The sequence below is a fragment of the Podarcis filfolensis genome (assembly GCF_964270895.1).
Source record: "Podarcis filfolensis genome assembly, chromosome: 4".
Lineage (NCBI taxonomy): Eukaryota > Metazoa > Chordata > Lepidosauria > Squamata > Lacertidae > Podarcis > Podarcis filfolensis.
The window spans coordinates 58,058,644-58,079,579 of record NC_139607.1 but is presented as its reverse complement, the minus strand read 5'-3'; the positions used below and the strand labels follow the sequence as shown (position 1 = coordinate 58,079,579).

At 38.8% G+C, this 20,936-nt stretch overlaps 1 protein-coding gene across 4 annotated transcripts in view; it reads left to right on the top strand.

Annotated features, from left to right (window-relative positions):
- Positions 1–20,936, top strand: part of USP25 (ubiquitin specific peptidase 25) — a 55,319-nt gene that overhangs the window by 6,607 nt on the left and 27,776 nt on the right. For all 4 annotated transcript variants that reach the window (XM_083611266.1, XM_083611269.1, XM_083611268.1 and 1 more), the window contains exons 2-7: positions 10,065–10,142; positions 11,549–11,693; positions 13,740–13,863; positions 15,900–16,062; positions 19,348–19,434; positions 20,646–20,783. In XM_083611266.1, the coding sequence (XP_083467392.1) occupies positions 10,065–10,142; positions 11,549–11,693; positions 13,740–13,863; positions 15,900–16,062; positions 19,348–19,434; positions 20,646–20,783 (735 nt within the window). The remainder of the gene's footprint in view (positions 1–10,064; positions 10,143–11,548; positions 11,694–13,739; positions 13,864–15,899; positions 16,063–19,347; positions 19,435–20,645; positions 20,784–20,936) is intronic.

The following is a 20,936-nucleotide window of genomic DNA, read 5'->3' as shown; positions in this document are numbered from 1 at the left end:
ATCATGCTCCAGCGGCGCGGCAGCAGCAGGAAGCCCCATTAGCTAAAGTGGTGATTCAGGTTAAGATCAGTTCAGGTTAAGAACAGACCTCCAGAATGAATTAGGTTCTTAACCCGAGGTACCACTGTACTGGGAACCCCAGTATACTGGGGTTTGGTTTCTCCTCTTTCAGCATCTCTTTTGTAGTCTCACGGTCCCTGCCAGCATTCTACACATGGTTGTGTTATATTAGTGGAAGAAGCCCAGGACAGCCAGGACAAAAGCTTTTGCCTTGGATGTTGCAGCTTTCCATCATTTCTTTAACCACATAGTTCTGTAAGCAAATTATTTATGGCTCAGTCTCTCTTTAATGTTTAAATAAACTAACTTGGGATAAAATAAATGTTTGGCATTTCTGAACTTGAAAGTCATTCAGTTCTGCTCTTTCCCGCTCTAAACCTGTGGAACCTCTGGAGCTACACAAGCCATATTCTGCCAGCTTGTTTCTATGCTTTTAGAGAGGTCACAGAGGTAGAACCACAGCTCTTCTGTCTTGCCTGTACAACAAAATATGATTCACTAGGATGTCATCATCATCACCATGGTCACTTCCTCTAGTAACAAACCAAAGTGGTGAGTGCTGAGCCAAAACTGTGACATTGAGAAACAACAGGGAAATAATTATATGCTCAGGGGAACCGTAAGATTTGCAGTTGTACACACATTTAAAAAGGAGGCGGCACAGAACAGGCCAGTGGGTATTGAACATGAGTTTAGTGGCCTCAAAGAGTCATGCACTATTGTCAGGTGGAAAAGAAATGTGGGGTAAGGAGTAAGGTACACTGCTTCCATCCATTACAGTTTAATGGCGTTCTGGAAGGGGGAGCAGGGCTGGCTGGCTGGCTGGAACCTACTCCTGTTTGGAAGTGAGGAAGATATATAACAACATTTGCAGTTTCCACTTATTCCTTCCAATAGTGAGATTGAGTGGTGAAGACCCCTTCCTCCCCATCTCCCACTCTGAGCGGGCTGCTGATACGCTGACATTTTGTTGCCTACTTATAACCTGTACCCAAATTTTGTTAATTTACTGACTGAATGCAGACAAAAGCAAAGACACTTGCCCTCCTTTTTACAAAATCTTTGGCAGCAGTCGTTTTTCTCTTTCTCACCTGATGTCTTCCCAGCTTTCTCTTAAAAGTAAGTTTGATTAGGAATCTTTTTCCACTGTTGGGCCTTGACATACTTTCTTTTACCTAATTGTACTAGGGGATCATCAGGCTCCCCCTGCAAAGTATGCTTATAATTTGTCTCGCATTAGTCACATTTGTGTTTAGGAAAGACTCATAGGAGTCTTCTCTTTCTAAAATGGACAGTTTTCACTAGTTGTATGGAGAAGGAGGTAGTGTGGCAGTCCATTTGATAGTGTTGACTGTTTCTTTTAAACCTTCCTGATGTGAAACTGTTACTAATTGCGATTGTGATCTTTGTAGACCTGCAATACGGAACTATCTTTGATCACCATCTAATTTCACAATATCTGCATGAATGTGTCTTTTTATAGAGGTATTTTATTTGTACATGACAATATTTATAAACTTGAAAAAGTTTATTTGCTGTTTTCTACATTATTGCTACTTTTGCTGGAGAATAAAGGTAAAGGGACCCCTGACCATTAGGCCCAGTCGCGGACAACTCTGGGGTTGCGGCGCTCATCTCGCTTTACTGGCTGAGGGAGCCGACATACAGCTTCCGCGTCATGGGGCCAGCATGACTAAGCTGCTTCTGGCGAACCAGAGCAGTGCACGGAAACGCGTTTACCTTCCCGCTGGATCGGTACCTATTTATCTACTTGCACTTTGACGTGCTTTCCAACTGCTAGGGTGGCAGGAGAATTGGAGGCCTCATATTGTGACTTGCTTATGTCTGTAAACGCAATGGGATGCAGAGGGGGACTATTGAGATGGTATTTTAAAGTGAAGTGGTTGCAAGGTTACAAATGATTTATAGTACTTGGGATGATTTTTTTCAATACCTACTTTTTATTGTGTTTTCATATTACAACAAAAAAGAGCAACAATAGTTAATAGTTCATAGTTTTTTTCTTTCTCTTTCCTATTTATACATTCTCCTATCTGTTTGTGTTCCCGGGGTTACTGGTTTTTATGCTGCTAGATTTCTGGGGAAAGTTGATTAAATTTGATGTCAGTTTATTTTTCAGCTATTGTAGTCTTATGAAAATAAGAGTGTTTCTAGTTTCTGATTTTTCAGAATCCTTCAAATGGTGGGATTTTCCATAAGTCCATAGCTTTAGGCTACAGTCCTATAAACAACTTGTGGAATAATCAGTGGGGCTTTTTTTTGAGCAGACGTCTATAGGATTGTGCTCTTAGTATCTGTAAAATTTTGCTGCTCTCATTTTGTGTCCTGAAGAGCCATTAAATGAATGAGTATCCTGCTAGTACCCTGTCCAGAGTTCCCACCACAGCATCCAAAGGAGTCTTGTCGTTATTTTTGTTCCTGCCAAAGATACGTACCATCAGCTGTACATTTTTTTTGTACAAATTGTGATATATATTGACTTTATAACTGTGCCCTTACCTTTCAGTTGAATTTATTTTTCATAGAAACATAGAATTGTAGAGTTGGAAGGGACCAAAGGTAATCTGGCCATCCCCTGCAGTGCAGGAATCCCAACTGAAGAATCCCAGATGGCCATCCAACATCTGTTTAGAAATGTCCATTGAAGGAGAGTCTACCAACTTCCAAGGTAGTCTGTTCCACAGTTCTTACTGTCAGAAAGTTCTTCCTAGTATTTAGTTGGAAACGTATTTTACTGGCAGAATGTTGGCTTAGATTTTCCTACTTTGCAAACACGTGCTGAATTATGAAACACAGAATATTTAAGTGTACTCAGAGCAAGAATAAAATGTTCTTTACCTTCTTAAATTAAAAAAATTGCTTTCTGAGATTTAGAAAACTGTACCTTATACAGTGGTACCTCGGGTTAAGAACTTAATTCGTTCTGGAGGTCTGTTCTTAACCTGAAGCACCACTTTAGCTAGTGGGGCCTCCCGCTGCTGCTGCGCCGCCAGAGCAGGAGTTCTGTTCTCATCCTGAAGCAAAGTTCTTAACCTGAGGTACTATTTCTGGGTTAGCGGAGTCTGTAACCTGAAGCGTATGTAACCCAAGGTACCACTGTATAAATGAATGGTATGTCACCATATCCCGGAGAAGTGCCTTACTAATTTTCTTACTGTCACAAAAATTGTGTAGTCTTTTGGATTAGCTATGAGTTGAAAATCCCTGATCACCTTCTTTGGTGATCACTCATAGCCGAGTAAGATTGTCTTCCATGAACACTGTCTTAACAGTGAGTTGTAAGTGACTGTGGAGGCCAGTTCAGGATCCACCTGTCCTTCCACAGTGGAGACATAGGTTTCTGGGCAGGAGTTGATCCCGGTGAGGGTTTGCCAAACATACCTACCTCTTAGTACGTTTCTCCCTTTCGTTCTGAGTCCGAGCGTCTTCAAAGTCCCATGTTCCTCGATGTTATCTGGGAATCAAAAGCAGGCACAAAAGGAAAAATCCCGCTTAATAGGATCTTGAAGGGCTTGAGTGTTTATTTTGTGCCTTGGTTTCCTTCCTTGAAGCCTGCATTGAGGTATACTCTTGAAAACCTTTGTAGAACATATTTATCAGTGATCTGTCCAGCAGTCTTTGGCACTTGTCATAGCTCTGGTAAGGAGCACATCATGGCGATCTTCTGCTTGGACAATTACATAATCTAAGAGATGCCAGTGGTTCTGATGCACAGACTGAGGGTGCCTCCATGATGTTTTAAATTTATATTTTTGTTGAAAGAGTGTGTTGGTAATAACAAGGTTGTGCACTGCACATCTAATCAGAAGTAAGATTCCGTTCTGGTTGCTGTTGCCAATTCCTTCTTTCCCAATACTCCCAGGCCACAGATTAAAATCACCCAGGAGATTAATTTTACCTTCCTCATGTGCCTCTGATAGGATGGCATCCAGCTTTTCAGGATGAGCAGATTGGATCCTAAATAGGACTGCTCAGTCATGGATACAGCTCCTGAGCTACTCAACTGCCTCATTCCTTGAGTCAGAATGACTGAATCTGTATCCACCACCCATGTGCCGGTCCATGACTAGGGGCTTCTAGATTTTATGGAACTGCCGCCGTTACCATTTGTTGATTGTCATGGGACTTTTTTGGGTTTGGGTTTAGGATGGGTTTTTGGAAGATGCCTGTTTGTTTTATGCGTGTAGATCACTGCACAGTCTTCACAGTAAGGCTTTATTCTGATGCCACGAGTATCATGATGACCAGTAGATTCTTATCATGGAGAAGGGTTCAACAGTAAATTTGCTGAATGAATTTAGGTAGGCTACCAGCACTCAGTCTCAGCCCCACTGTTTGGCAGAGTGTGCAGAGAATGTGTCTGAAGCACTTTAAGCCAGGAAAAATACTATTTAAACCCTAAAGATTATAATATACTCCGAACATTATTTTAAAGTTTTGATAACAATGAGAATGATTTAGGCCTAATTCATAATATCATGCTAATAAGCCATCTTTTAAAACAAACTATGGTTTAATATGAATAAGCAGTGTGCTGGTGCCTGCTGCTCAAATGTTCCTGTGCTGTTCCTCCTTCACTTCTACCGCTGTCGTGCCGCAAGTAAAACAAGCCTAGTCTGGCTCGTTCCATTGTCCAAACCTTGCTGGGTAAGTGGCGCTGGTGGTGGGGTGACATTTTAAATCGGTTTGGTGAATACATGGTTTAAAAAATCATGTTTAATTTAATTTTTTTAGCAGATTCCTACTATTTGTTCTTCCACTCTCCATAATAAATAAACTATAGTTATTTTACTGTAATGGAAAAGTTGTGTCAGCATCCCACACAGCCTTGGTGTAGTACATATTGTAGATTTTAAATATATATTTTATTATCTATTCTGCATAGTCTAAAATAGCCCTGCAGTGTTGGTGAGCAAAGCGAAATAAAATGTGGATGGGTCTCTCTCTCTCTCTCTCTCTCTCTCTCTCTCACACACACACACACACACACACTTTATCTCGCAGTTGTGCATTTCTTTGTTGTTAGTTGTACAGGGTTATTAGTCACACAGCTCCAGAAAAACATTCTTACTAAAAGTGTTTAAAAAAAAATCCATCTCTAAATGCGCAAATGTTTTGGAATCTGGGGAATCAAAGATCAGTTGAGCACAGGTCTTGAATTAAATCACCCTGCTTTGTATATTAAAACATTAGGTTTGTTAATAGAAATATTCCATTTGTAAGGAGTTTAAAATCTGCAGCCCATCCTGAACTGGTCTCTTGCTTTCAATAAGTTAATTTTGATTAATGTAGGGTCAGTATTCTGTATCACTTGTGTTGGGTCGTTATATGCTGAAAAGGGATTGCCTCCCCATCTGCACACTTCCTGCATTTCGGTGTGTACTTTGACGTGATCAAGTCATGAGGTTACTCTTGCCTGTCTACATGTGTAAAGAACAAGAAAAAGAGAACAAATGACAAGATGCCTCCCTTTTTTTGTATTTGTTTACACATGTGGAACTGACCAGAAGCATGGAATTACAAATGCACAACATGTAAATGATAGTCTTGCCTTCCAGTATGGTGAGCCACTAGAGACATATCTACAGGTAGAGAGCCAGCATGGTTAGAGTGTTGGACAAAGACCTGGGAGACAACAGTCAGACATGAAGCTTACTGGGTGACTTTGGGCCAAACTCTGCCTCTTGGCCTAACCTAGCTCACAGGGCTGTTGCGAGGATAAAATTTCAGAGGGGAGAACCATGTATACCACCGTGAGCTCTTTGGAGGAAAAGTGGAATATAAATGTAACAGATAATTGAAAAAACAGGTCCATAGATTTAAAGGCTGTCCTAGCAGCCACATATTTCATTACTCTGTATTTCATTACTGTTACGGGTCTGGAATAATAAGCAACTCCCTTTCATTGGCAAGTGGAGGAATATGTGGATGGCTCCTTTCAAATCATTGTGCGTTGGATACGTGTTTTGCCACTACACTGCACACTTTTCCATTATAGTAAGGTAACTGTAGCTTAACCTTGGGGTCATTTTGCCCATGCAAAAAACTGCTGATAGCTGTATTCCATTTGACTCTTAAGGTACAGACATTGAAAATTGGATTCACCAAGATTAGTTTAATGAGGTGATTGAAGCAGTTAAACTCTGTTTTGGTTAACAAGAGATAAACAAAAGGTGTTTGTCAGTGAGCTGAGAATATGCTATATACTAAGGTTCAAAAGGGCTTCTTATGTAACAAAGAATACCAACAATTCTTCACATTTTACATGCCAATACAGTTTAAATTATATATATTAAAAGCTACATATAAAAACATGTTTACTAATTCACAAACTAAGTACACATGTTCAGAGTGCATGGGAAATTGGTTTTTATAGATCAAGTTTATAATTTGGTTCAAATTTAACAGTGCAGGCAACAGTTCCTGACCCCCGCATGCGTCGGTGGGGTGCATGGAAGCCCATGCCACCCCATTATGGCCCTGCCCTGACCCCATTCTGCTATTCATTTTGGACCCGTTCTTTTGGGTCCAAAAGGACCTGCAGCCGCACGTCACTGCCTGTAATAGTATACTGACTAGCATCCATAGTGAATTTGTCTGATCCACCAAGTTTGTAACTGTATGAAAAAAGAAATAAGATTTGTCTGGCATGACTTGTTTTTGAGAAACCCATGCTGGATCTTAGTAATCACAGCATTCTTTTCTAAGTGCTCACAGGTGCTTAAGCAACTCATGTAAAGCCCCATATCTTGGGAGCTTTGTGTTCCACGTAGTATTTCTGCATGTTTGCATGTTGGGGCAGGAATTGTATTTAGATTGACATGTTGTATAGTCATTACTGTAGAAATTGTTATAATTCCTATAATCTCAACAAGAAGAAAATAGCAAATTGCTAACCAGATGTTTAAAAAGTAGCTGAAAAGATTTGTGCTGATATACTTTAAATCATGGCGTAATAGTTGCAATAATGAATTTTATGTACCCGTGAAAGCTTATATTGTCATTAATAATAAAAAATGATGTTTGTTTAATCCAAGAAAATGTATATACATTTAAATAAATAAGCATGTTAAGAGCCATGCTGCAACAAACTAAAAGCCTATAGAGTGCAACATCCTGTTTCTCACAGTGCTCAGCCAGGAGCCTACAGCAGGACATGAGCACAGTTGCACTCTTCTGCTATTCCCCAGAAGCGGGTGTTCTCTCTGTTTTCAGAGCTTGAACATATTGTAATGTTTTCTGTCACTTCTCTGACCCTGCTGCATGCTGCGTCCAAATGAAAATAGTTAGCATCTAGTGATTCTCTTTTGGCAGCCTATGTGGGAACATTGGTGATTCTCCAGTTCTGAAGGGATAAATGTCCACTTAACACAGTTGACATCCACAGTCTGGGGTTTTGGCAGCTGAAAGTGCAGAATGGGAATTAGCTTGGAAAAGTAAACGCCATAGGGCACCCTCATGCTGTGTTGGCACTTTACCTGGCTATTTTTATTTATCAGTTCAGATGCTGATTAGTATTGCCTTTGTATAAAGTGCACCCTTTAATATATTATGTTAAAAATGGAGAAATTGGATTTCCATTGTATGCTAAGGCTTGATGGAGGGAAATGTAAATCTGTAAGCTAGATGTAAAGCCGTAAAAGTGGGGAAGCTGTAGAGTTCATGCCAGGTACTTCATAACTTTGTTTATGCAAGCCTGGATGCTGGGAAATTCTTTACTAACAATTAGTTCCTGAGGAACTAATAATTTAAACAAGGCACAGGAAGCAGTTACGTACACAGCAAACAGAAGTAACTGTGACATGAAGCGCATAAACAAGACATCACAACGACACTTTGAGGGCTTTTAATGTATGCCTTTGTTTCTGATTCCATAATGATTGAGTAGCCTTAAACAGATAACACTGCTCATTTCCCAAACATTAGTACAAAATTAGGTCAGGGAAAAGGACAATTCTTCTTAAAAGATAAAAGGCTTGTTTGTTTATAATACATGCACACATTGCCACCATAACTCAAAAACCTCTCCCACTTCAAAAGGTGTGAATTGGAGAAGGTAGCTGTCAGATTCTAAGTTTGTATGGTCAGCAGCAATGGTAGTAGCATGGCAGTAGGTTTTAAGCATTACCTTATCTAAGCACTTAAGCCAGGTTCCACAGAGTCATGCAACTGGTTCTCTGAGCCCAAGGAGACAGTAAGCTTTTTATTTTACTTTTATTTTTAACAGCAGCCCCCTTTCCTGCAGAGGAAAACTGCTTTTGAGATTGATGGGATTTCTACTAAATGAAAAAACCTAAAAATCCCACTTGCTTGTCTGCAATCCGTTGTGTGACCTGAAGCAACTCTTGGGATCTGGACTTAGATTGTAGCTAAGCCCTGCTATTATGTTAGTGAACTTCTTCTTTGCTGGTTATGCTGTGGCCAGATAAGCTTTGGGTAAGAGCCTAACACTGAGTACTTCATATAATTCCTTAAGTGTACTTGTGTAAGGGACTGCCCTCTCCCTGAAGAACTATAATAAATTTTGCACACATGTTCGTGCTTTGTTATCTGGTGACATCAGCAGTGATTTTTGACAGGTTCAGCACATGAGGTTTTAAAATACAGTATAAAATTGCAGGCACTAAAGCTACTAGGATAGATTTTTTAAAAACTAAGTTTTCAGTGTTTCCATATCAGCCTTCCTTTTGTGCTGACATATTATGCAGTCGCTGTTTTAGGCACATGGATAGTGGAAATCTTGTATTGCATATAAGTGTCCAAAACCATTGTGTGTGTTGGTACTTCTATACTGTCCACATCACTGTTTTACAGCTTGCAGCTTGTATTTTATTAATGCAACATTTTTCTAAGGTTTTTTTTATCAGTACCCGTGTATTACCATCTGATCAGTTCAGCATGCTCAGTGCCACTGTTTATGCATTCTGTGAAGCTAAAGGGCACTGTGCTTCACAACTTTTAGGTGTGGGGTTCTTTTTAATGTTGTGAGCCATCCTGAACATTGCTTTTATGGTGGAAAGGTGGTATATAGTCTTGAATAACCGCTGCAACCCCAGAGTCGTTCGCGACTACACTTAACTGTCAGGGGTCCCTTTACCTTTAACCTTATATGGATAGTTTTTCTTTTTCTTGCAAGGAATATGCCAATACAATTTGATATTATTTTATTTACTGTCTTATGTCATGTTTGAAATTGAAATATATGAACCAAAATTAAAGCTCCTATTTATTTGTTTTTTGTTTGTTTGCTTGTTTTTACAATTACTTTCCAGGGCTGTTTCATGAGATTTCCTAGTTACTTGACAACATCAGTTCATTTTTAGATAGTTGCCTATGATATTAAAATACATGACATACTTGACATATGTGGTTAGACTGGGGGTACCAACCACCCCCAGTGCTGTTTGACTTCAAATTCCCATCAGCCAGCATGACAAATAGCCAGGGTCCAGGAATGTTGGGAGCTGCAGTTGAACAACGCTTGGAAAGCACCATATTAGCTATTTCTGAGTTAGATTCTATACAGTATATATTTATGGGCAGTTACAGATAGGTAGCCGTGTTGGTCTGCCATTTATGGGCAGTGATACTTAAATAAGAGCATTCTGTATTGCAGTATTTAAAATATTGAGATCCCGAGATAACAATGATTGCCTTTATGGGCTTAGCCCATGCTTTCACAGTAGTACACTGCGATATTTTTGTATTTAGGGCACTATTTTATGCTTTGAAGGCTCACTTTCTAATATAGTATAATGACATGGGAAGATTGAATTGAACCCTTTTCTGTCCCCTAATTCTTTAGCTGTCACAGAAGTATTTTCTTTCATCTTAAGCAAATACGTGTTCTTCAGGCTCTCCCGTAATACATGGTTTCACAGACAGATAGAAATATCACCACAAATCTTCTCTTTCCACAAGCTGAAAGGTTTTTTTTTGCCATAATTTGTCTTCGGTGTTTGACCAGCTTTTTTATTTTTCAGCACCAGCAGACATTTCTGAATCAGCTAAGAGAGATCACTGGCATCAATGACACCCAAGTACTGCAGCAAGCCTTGAAGGTATGGTGGTTTTCAAAGATGGTTCTGTGTTTATATCTGTCTGCATCTAAATAAGGTTCCTTCTGATTGACAGAAAGTTTTTAATAGGATTACTTTAAAATTATTTAAGTGAGGAATTCAGATAACGTAAAGTATGGCAAAGGCTGGTTTAAAAAACACCTTCCTTTTGTATCTTACCTTTGTTTTTGTTTTTTCATCTGGTGAATTGCTCTATGTACTAGACGTATAGGCATTCACCAGATATAGACTGCCTTAGTTTCAGCAAGGTGGTGGCCTTTTGTGCCATCAGACCATACCCTGGGGACTAGGAAATATAAGGGCCTTCCGAAATGGTTTTTGTAAATAATGCTGCTGATGAAAACATGCCTGTAAAATACTTTATCTAACTAAGAAATACTGTATATGTGGAGCATACCATGCGGAAAACCTTTCTGACATCTGTCTGAGATGCTGACCTTTGACTCCATGTTGCCAGTTCACCAATGCACAATGCAAGCAAGAAAAGATCTCTTTGGTTAAGGTTCAACCTGCACAAGACCCTGCCATCTCTTGCTGTTCAGTTGGGGAAAGTATCTTTTATTACAGTCTCTACTGAACTTTAGAGCAGGGGAAAGGTGTGTTTCAGGACCACATAGATGGACACAAAATCTTACCAGTTTTCTCTGTTCTGTTCAGCTTTTATCAATTGTAAGCTGTTTTACTCTTAGATTTGCTACTTGAGAATGTATATAACAGAAAAGTGGATTCATCTCAAAATATTTTAAGCCAAATATGTAAAAGAAAGTATGGGCTTCTTTCAGAAATAGCAGTCTTGTAGGATTCTTTGTTCTGCTAGTTCACCAAATTCTTGTAGTATGGCATGTAGGCTTTGAGCTTTTGACTTAGTGTTATTAAATTATTATCCTCGGGGCTGGCAAAATATTTTTAATTCCAAGTCATCAGAATAAATTTTAAGCAACTGGTTTATTGGAAGACATGGGTGTGTGTCAACATTCTTAGGCACCTGCATCAGACATCATTGGATGACTAGAATTTCTCTACTCTGCTTAACTGATTGCTTATTTCAACTATTTTTTTATTTTAAATTCTTCTTGGAATCAGCTTAGCCAAGGAACTAAACACTCTGAGTATCATCCAACAAGAAGTCAAGCACATTTACTTTCTGTTGGTTTTCCAGTCGTAGAGAGTTCTTTTGCTGAAACTAGTGGGACTGTACACAAATCTATCACCTTCTTTAGTGCGACTTAATTTACATGTAAATAATTTTATGGTAAGTTTCTAATCATGAAATTGTGTGCATTGTGTGCAGGTGTAAAGTAATTCGGGTTAGTCTTGGAAGCTAGCTCTGCCCTAATTGGTTGGTTATAAGATGGCATACCAATACGTTTATTCTGTTACATTTAAAGGATAGCAATGGGAATTTGGAGTTAGCTGTTGCTTTCCTTACTGCAAAGAATGCTAAGATTCCTCAGCAGGAAGAGACAACGTACTATCAAACAGCACTTTCTGGCAATGACAGATACATCAGCGTAGGCAGCCAAGCAGATACAAGTAAGTGGTTTTTTTCTGTGTTACTGAAGTACCAACCAAACTAAATGTTTGGTCAGAAGACCTTGTTGTCACTCCAGTCTGATATTTTATATAAAGTGATTCCTTTATGCCTATAGATCTTGGAGGTTTTGCCCTGGAAAATTGCTGACCTAGTATCTTTATACCTCCATCTGTGTACTTTTAGAAACGCCTCCAAATGGGTAATTACTTCAAAATATGAAGCAAGAAAATATTACTCTGATTAGTGAAGCTTAACAGTAAAATATCAATCCATATCAAAAAAGCCATGTGATAACTATTTGTGTTTGGAATCCATATGCACATTTAACTTGAGAAGTGTTACAAAATCCCAGAAAACTCACAATTTGGCCAAATAACAGTGCATAGATTTGAAATTAAAAGTTAATATATTCTATGATTAACAAAAGTATGTAGTGTTGAGTAAGACTAGCGTAACAGCAAATAAGCCTGACCTGTAACATTCATATTTAATGCTAAGTGAACTTGAAGCACCTCACACTATAGATTACACCCAACCCTTTTGTTAATCTAGACTTGCATTTTATTTTTGTGTTCTGTCATGATTGTGACAGGTGTGAGAACTCTGGATGCTTTTTTTCCTACTAGTTGGCAGAAAAACTTGCTGTTCAGGAACAAGGAAAGGGAAAAGTGTATAAGCTTTGGGAAAGCCAATAGGGTTTGTCCTTGGCACATTTTGAAGTTTCTCCATATTTAACAATGGATAGTGTTGTCTGATTTGTAATGATAGCGTTCTTGTTAAAATAAAGGAAATGAAAGACTTATTTCCTTGGAACACACCTTGGAGAGAATCAGACAAGCTCCAGACAGTGTGATGGCAGCTGCTTAAAACTACCTTGTTTTCCATCTCTAAATACATGAAGCATTCTGTGTGGAAAGCTTATGATCTGCAGCATCTAGTGTTTTTTTTTTTTTTAGCAACCTAACCAATAGCACATACTTTTTGAGCAGTTTTGTGGCATGATACTGTTCAGATCACCAGAACCTGCAGATGACTGGCTTTCCTATGTTAACCACCTTAACCTTTACTGACCACTGTATAATATGACCTAGTCATATATGTATATCCCAACTTATTAGACCAAGATATGCATGATCTTTGCACCTGCACATTACATCCTGGTACTGTCCCCTTCCTTCCTTGAGTACTGCAGCTAAAGAGTTTATAGGCTAATAAGCTAAAGTTTCCCATTATTTCCAAACCACAAATCTATAGTTACCAGGTTCTGAACAAACCTGGCAGTTTGAAATGAGCTGCAGCCCAAATTGGATTGATTAGATTTTTTAATATACTGTATTTTTCGCTCTATAAGACGCACTTTTCCCCTCCTAAAAAGTAAGGGGAAATGTGTGTGCATCTTATGGAGCTAATGCAGGCTCCAGTGCTTCAGGGATAGCCACCCGAAGCCTCCGGAACGCAGTGGGAGCTGCTTCGCGTTGCTTTCGCTTAAGCCAGGAGAGCAAGAGGGATCGGTGCGCACCTATCCCTCTTGCTCTCCTGGCTTCACTTCGCTGGAGAGGCGCTGTGCAGCTTTCCCTCTCTTCGCAGCGCCCCTTCAGCGAAGTGGGAGGAGAAATGGAAGGGGCTCCGCTTCTTCTGCCGCTTCACTGAAGGGGCGCTGCGCAGAGAGGGAGAGAATATTTTTTTTCTTGTTCTCCTCTAAAACTATGTGTGTCTTATGGTCGGGTGCGTCTTATAGAGTGAAAAATGTGGTACATGTCAGAAATATTTCACTGGTAGTATTGGTTGTATTGGATAATCATCTGAAGTTTCACAAGCCATAGTTTATGAAGTTGTCACCACATGCTCCTCCTCTGGTCCCCCCCCTTTTCCTTTCTTCCATTGTGTACTGGTTTTCCTTGTGGAGATCCTGGCTTGGATTGTCAGGGACATTAAACCCAAATTCCCCCAAGCCTGTACCATTGTTCTGAAACTAGCACAAGATAAGTTGATGCTTTTCATTCTGTTGCATTTTTAATTTTGAGAAATGCAGTTTTGCATTTCAGATGTGATTGATCTCACAGGAGATGATAAAGATGATCTTCAGAGAGCAATTGCTCTCAGTTTGGAGGAATCAAACAGGGCATTCAGGGAGACTGGCATAACAGATGAGGAACAGGCCATTAGCAGGTAAGCAAATAAGAATCAAATATTGGTTTTCTTTATGAATGATAGTTTCTTTGTTGCGGTATGCTCTAGATATTAAAAATCACTCTCCATACGTGTGAATTTGTTAGAGCTACCTATTTTAGTAATTCTTCAGAGAAGCGTTTGTGAAGGTGAATTTGACATTAAACTTTATCTGAGATATTTCAGTATTAAAATTTATTATGGCTCTGTGTGTGACAGCCACATCCAGCAATTGGCTGTCTAGAAACTGGTTGCTGCTGCAAGCTTCCACTTAAAGTAGAATTACTGTCTTCAGAATTAGTATACCATAGGCTCTGAGGCCCACTGAAACGTGGAATTATTTATAATGCTTGTAATATATTGAGGGGCACAAGCAATGTATCTTTCAACCAGGGATGCCTAACTTTTAACCTTCCAGCTATTGCACCATGCTGGCTGATAAGAGTTATAGTTAAGCAACATCTGGAGAACCGCATGTCAGCCTCATGCTTGGTTCTGTTTTCTTCCCCTTCATACACTTCTGTGCCCTTAAAAGACAGATCCATTCAGTCACCTAGACCTAAAAATGCTCCATATTTTGCTTGATTTCATATTGCAATTAAAATTGGAATTGGACGAATTCCAGCGCTATCAATGACCAATACCTAAATAACATCTCCCATCTTCAGAGGCAGTATGCCACTGTGGACTAGTTGCTTGAGACAAAAGCATGTAGGGGCTGCTGCCTTAATTCCCTGCTGGCAGACCTTCTTGAAGCATCTGTTTTACTATCATGGGAAACAGGATGCTGGATTAGATGAACATCTGGTCTACATGTCAACATCAATTAGCCTTTGGTGCCTATAAAGAATAAATAGCTAAAACAAATATATAAACATTGAAATGGTGACATTAATAACATTAAAACTTATAATAAAACATTTCTAGTAGCCAAATGCCAGTCCTACAAATTTGCAGAGTATCATTGTTGCTATATTGAACAACAAAGCAACGTGTGTGAAATTTTCATGTCTTTGAATATTATATGCACAAAGTTCCTGACATTACTTTTGCCATGATGTGCATGTTGTCTGCTTATGTTTGTTATTTCTGGATGTCCTTTATATCTTCGTTCCAAGTGAGTCCTTCAACTAGGACTTGCCTTGTCTTGGGATTTTAAAGTATGCTTCCTGAGTGCTCATGTGTACCTCTTGGGAATTCCATTGTCTATTTTCTTAATGGATACTAGATTGTGTTCTAGAGAAGAAGTAAGTTCTATGAAAAGGAACGTAGGGTTTGGAAAATTCATCTTGCAACTATATGTTATGGTAATCCTATGGTAGGGAGCTATGTGCTAGTTTTAAAGTCAAAGTAAACCAAGTTGTCACCATCACATTTTATAGTTTTATTTATTTTATAAAATATATATGCCACCTGTATGTAAAAATGAAAAAATCCTCACAGCAGTTTACAAAGCAGTGGTGGTATCTCCTTATAACATGTTAACACAATTTTCCTTCATGATTCTTTATTAGAGAAGGTTTAATTCAAGCTTTATAACATGGAGATTGGTCTAAATATTGTAGAAATACAATGTTTTGGTTCAAATCAAAAAAGTTTTTTAAAATATACTTGAATACTTTCATTTTTCAAAAAAGAGAGGTGGTAGTTGTATCAAGCCTATATGCCACTAGATAGCAACTTTAACAAGAAAGTCTTATTGCAGCTTAAAGGCCAACAAATTTATTATTTCATAAGGGCCTCATTCACCCTTGGCTAACCTTCCAGGGGCCACTTGATAGCAGTGGGTGTGGCCAGCCCACATTCTTGCACACAGAACACATGCATGCAGATCAGATGATGTAGAGAAATTTAATTAATAATAAATAAATAAATAAAAGTGCTCAATATAAGCCCAGTTGCATAATCATTATTCGTTGGAAAAATATGTACTGATGTATCCTAAGTTTCTGAGCTGTTGTGTTTCCCGTAATGACATGATCTTGATATATTGTTGCTTACTTTCCATTTTCTCATTATTTCCATTGATTTCTAAGAGTTTTAGAAGCCAGCATAGCAGAAAACAAAGCAAGTTTAAAAAGGACACATCCGGAAGTGTGGAGTGACTCTCCGAATCCGTATGATAGAAAACGTCAAGATAATTGCCCGGTGGGATTGAAAAACGTTGGCAATACATGCTGGTTCAGTGCAGTTATACAGGTAGAGGATTTATACACTTAAGTAAAAAATTGAACCATGGTATGTATTAAGCACCTATGTATACTGGAGATACAAGTAACTGATTTAACACACAAAGAACATGCTGTGCAGAAACATAAGACGAAGCAGCAGAAAATGTTCAGTATTATCTACACTTAACAAAATCAATTTGTCATTAGAATTGCCACTAGAGTATGGGATTTATGCTAAAGAAATCTTGGCTATTAAGAAGATAATTATGCAATGATGATGATGATGATGATGATTAATAATAATACCCCGTCTATCTGGCTGGGTTTCCTTAGCCTCTCTGGACGGCTTACAGCGTATATAAAAACCATAATAAAACATTGAGCATTAAAATGAGTAAGTCAATGAATTAGTTTGGCTTCATCCAAACTGTGGCTTGACTTAGTTGCTTTGTGAAACGCATGTGGCACTCCTGTATAGACACTAGGAAGGCCCCTGGAACAATACAAGTTTTATGACACACAGCACGGAGCCAAAGCTGCAGGTTCAATCCCTGTAAGGGACAGCTGCATTTTCCTGCATTGCAGGGGGTTGAACTAGATGATTCTCAGGGTCCTTTCCAATTCTACAATTCCATGAAACAATGTGATAAAACCACAGTGTGTGCTGGCGTATGTCCTTGTAGACATCTGGGTGATCCTTTTTGCCTTTATGTAGTCCTTCTTTTCTTCTCCTCTGTGATGGTGTTACGCCAGTCAAATAGAGAAGGACTAATGAACTTTTCGAATCCTAGTTTTCCCTCATGCTTACAATAGACCACATTTCCAGTAGTTGTGCATGTCCAAGTAGTGGAAATTTAATCTCGTCAAGAGGCTTGAAAACTGACCTTAGTCTTGTGATCTCATATTAACGCCACCCATATGCAACTTTATACCTCTTAGTCATATTATATTGGCTGCTATCTAGCACATACATGGTACAAATTTGAAATAAAATGATTGCCTTAAAATTGCTATCAGAATGCTAGGTTTGATACATTACAATTTTGTAGTGACAGAAATACAGATTCTTAAGTTTATCTGTTTTGTTTGACAACCAGAACAGATTATGTTTCAAGTTACCATCCTCGTTGACTTCATGTGGGATAAATTTGGACATTACCTACTACAGTATTTATTTAACCACAGGATTGATAGGCTCCTTAGATTGCATCCACTGTGGGACAATATTTCATGCTTTCCCTAGGGGTCTTTTGAAATCTGACACATTTTCATAAGAGGTCAACAATGTGCAATGTTGCTTTCATTAATCAATGACATGCTGTGTGGTATAGTACTACGGTGAAGCGAAAACAAATCTTACGCTGCTGTTGCAAATTTCCCTTTCAAAACTAGTCATAATGAAAGTTTAGCTATATTGAGGTTGTCTTTTTATGGATCATTTCTTTGGTTTCTACCACTTGCATCTTAAGCCAAAAGTTTGTTTTTGTTCAGTCAGTATCATCTGCCAGAAAAGCAAAGTTGTTTTGAACATTCTGTTAGAGCGTGTGGTAACACAAATCTCTGTGTGGATACAATGTTTTCTGGAAACTTACATACAACTTCCATGCATGCTAGCTTCAGCACTGAAGGTTTTTAAAATATATTTCAGCAGTGCATGTATAAGTGAGCAATACTAAATATGAAGACCCCAAGACCCCCACTCAAAGCCATAATAAAATCTGCTTCTTAAAGTTTGTAGAATATAACATCTATATCCCGAGATTTATTTAGCCCTTTACTTTTTCTAGTACTTACCTTTCATCCTTTTTTTGTCCTGCATAGTTCTAAAATCAATAACAGTAGCATAACTTCAGTTAACAGCATAAATGTCTTCATTAATCAGAAGATAAAAATATCAGGCATGAATCTCCTTGGTTCTTTTATAATCATTTGCCACCCTTTTAAGCAGTGCATAGGCTCCCATGAAGCTCTCCCACTGTCTAAGCTGTAACATATTGTAGAGTGTGCTTTTTGTGTGGTGTGTGCTCTTCCCTTTAATGCCATAGTTTTTGTGAAAGCTAAGTATGATTCAGCCAGCAGCAGTAGTATTGATGCCAAATGTTACATTGCCATTGACTCTTTTGTGTGTTGCATCCCTGAATCCATTATAACCCCCAAACAAGGAAGAAGCATGAGCAGCTTAGGCCTTTTTTCACCTTGCTTCTTCAGTAGTATCTAAAATACTATTTGTAGGATTCACCCAAATCGAGATTCAGAAACCATTTGGGTCTTAGCAAGTCAGTCCAGCGCTCTGTGCAATGGTAGAAGGTGCAAGAGGGAGAACTGCAAGAGTTTGTAATGTTTGAAGTGGCTCTGAGTACTGCTGCCACTTAATTCAGATGCCTTTAAGGCTGCTGTCCTTTGCACTATTACCCAAGACTGTGTACACGTGGGCATAGTGTGATTTGGTTCTTGGTAAACTTGCAGGCGTTTGAGTTGTATGTCTAACTTCTTTAAATGACTTTCCTGCCCGCCCCCCCAAAATAATGGACCTTCCCCCCCCCCCAGCTCTGAGCTAGAACTGGTGTGTTGCTAGGAAGCTGCTATTCGTTAAGGTTTTTATGTATAGCTTGTTACCATGGCACTTGATGTCAGTGTAGACTTGGCAGAAAGCAGCAATCTCAAACTAGAACAGTGAGACAATTTGAAATTAGTTTTGGAAAGCTGGGAGCTTGTATAAATGTGTTCAGAAAAAAAGGAACAATACTTAAGGTTTGATATGTTAAATATTCTGAAGAGCTCGTCATATGGGGATTGTTAAGCATAGTATATGACCAGAGGGTATGTTGAAGCTGCATTTGGAGTGCCCTCCAACTGTCTTTTAAAATATGGGTAGGATTCCCCCTCCTCATGTCCACAGCTGTACTCCAACAGGATGAGACAGCATCTCTTAACTGGACAAGTCAAAATCTACTGTTGGTTAACTCTTGTCAGCAACCTGCATGTTCTGATACTGGCTATCTTACAGTTCCCGGAGAAAGCATGTATTGTTTATACAGTACAATGAACCATTTACATTCCACATTTTAAATACCTTCATCCATTCCTTTTAAGAGAAAAAAACCCCTCAGAAAATACAGTTGGAGAAAAGTGATTTCTCCACAAGGCTTTTCAGAATAAAGCAAAAAGCATACAAGGCACTCCATATGGGCTACAATCCACAAACCAGTTCCGTACTTCTGCTGTATTTTTAAGTATGTTAAAGTGTAAATACCAAACACATTAAATGATCGGCAATTTTAAAAGGTTATATAAAATGCCTTTTCTTTTTCAGTCGTTATTTAATCTGCTGGAATTCCGAAGGCTAGTCTTGAATTATAGTCCTCCTGCCGGCGCTCAAGATCTGCCCCGAAACCAAAAGGTAAAAGTAGAAATATGCATTACCAATAGACTAACATAATGCTTTTCCTAATGCAGAATACCCCACTGTGTTTTGCCCTAGTTTGGGAAAATTCAGATGTGGTATTGAAAGAATTGTGTGGAAAGGGTCATATATTCAGCAGTGTACAACATGAGCACTAAGGTTCTGCTGCAGGCAATGGAAACTATTATTTATTAGTTTTCTTACCTGCCCTTAACTGTGAGATCTCAGTGTGGTTTACAGCAATTCAAAAATGCATTACTGAAATCAGTTAAAACAGATTACAGCCATGAGAATATGGTGGGACCTAATCTATAATTATCTTAAAGGCCAGCATAAAGGAGTACATCTTCAGCATACAACAAAAACAGCATAATGAAGATCCCTGATGCATATCTGTGGGGAGGAAATTCAACCCCTTAGGGACTGCCATAGAGAATGCCCTCTCCCACGCTGTCACCTCCTAAACTTCTGATAACTACTCTCTGCCAATCTTAATGTCCAAGAGGTCTATAGGGAGGTAGGCAGGGGTGTTTTTTTAGTACATTCTAAGGCCTGCAGAGGCATCAAAGTTCTTGATAATTCTGCAGACTTTGAGCAAAGCGTATTTTACTTTGCATTTAAAGGCAAGCAAGTAAAACTAGCTTTGGACACCAGCTGCAGATAATAGAATTGAGCTTCAAGGGTTGAGAGAAGTCTTCATTTTCATTTCCATCTCTTCTGGTGACTTGTGGTGCCATGCTGTGCAGATCACTGGTGACATTTCCAGGGCTTCAAGATATCAATATCTGTGTAACTATTACCTATTTAGTGCTTGGGAATCGTGGGATAGTTAAAGGGAAGATAGGGATTTGCCTCATGGCAGAGGACTAGAATTTATCATTTGACACTAGTATAACTGATGCCTTGGTTTATCTAGGCCATCAGTCCCCTTTCTGTGGAATAGAATTGAGGCAGGGAAATAAGAAGTATTTTTCCTGTCTTAAAACGGTACAACTGTCATTGGATTTTTGGTAGTAGTAGTCATTCATCGAGCTGTTTCCCCCCCAGACAGTATGTTTAGTCGTTTTTTGAGAGACAAGGTTATGATTGCTATTGCAGAAAAGCATTCTTGGTAGTTTATTTATGCAGCAGTAATTTAGAAATTATAATGTGGCAATATGAAGTATAAAAAACCCAACCTCATAACTGTTTGTTTATTTTGTACACAGGAAAATAGAAATTTGCCTTTTATGCGTGAGCTAAGATACTTATTTGCACTTCTTTTTGGCTCAAAAAGAAAATATGTTGATCCATCAAGAGCTGTGGAAATCTTGAAAGATGCATTCAAATCTAATGACTCTCAGCAGGTAATGTTAATACTCTATCTTATTTTGAATAGAAATAACCATATAAATTATAGTTGAACCAAGCATACAAACATGGCGTTGCAATTTCTGCTACTTCACCATGAGACAAACCACACTTACCTGCTGTGATCAAATATTATGCAGTAGTCTGAT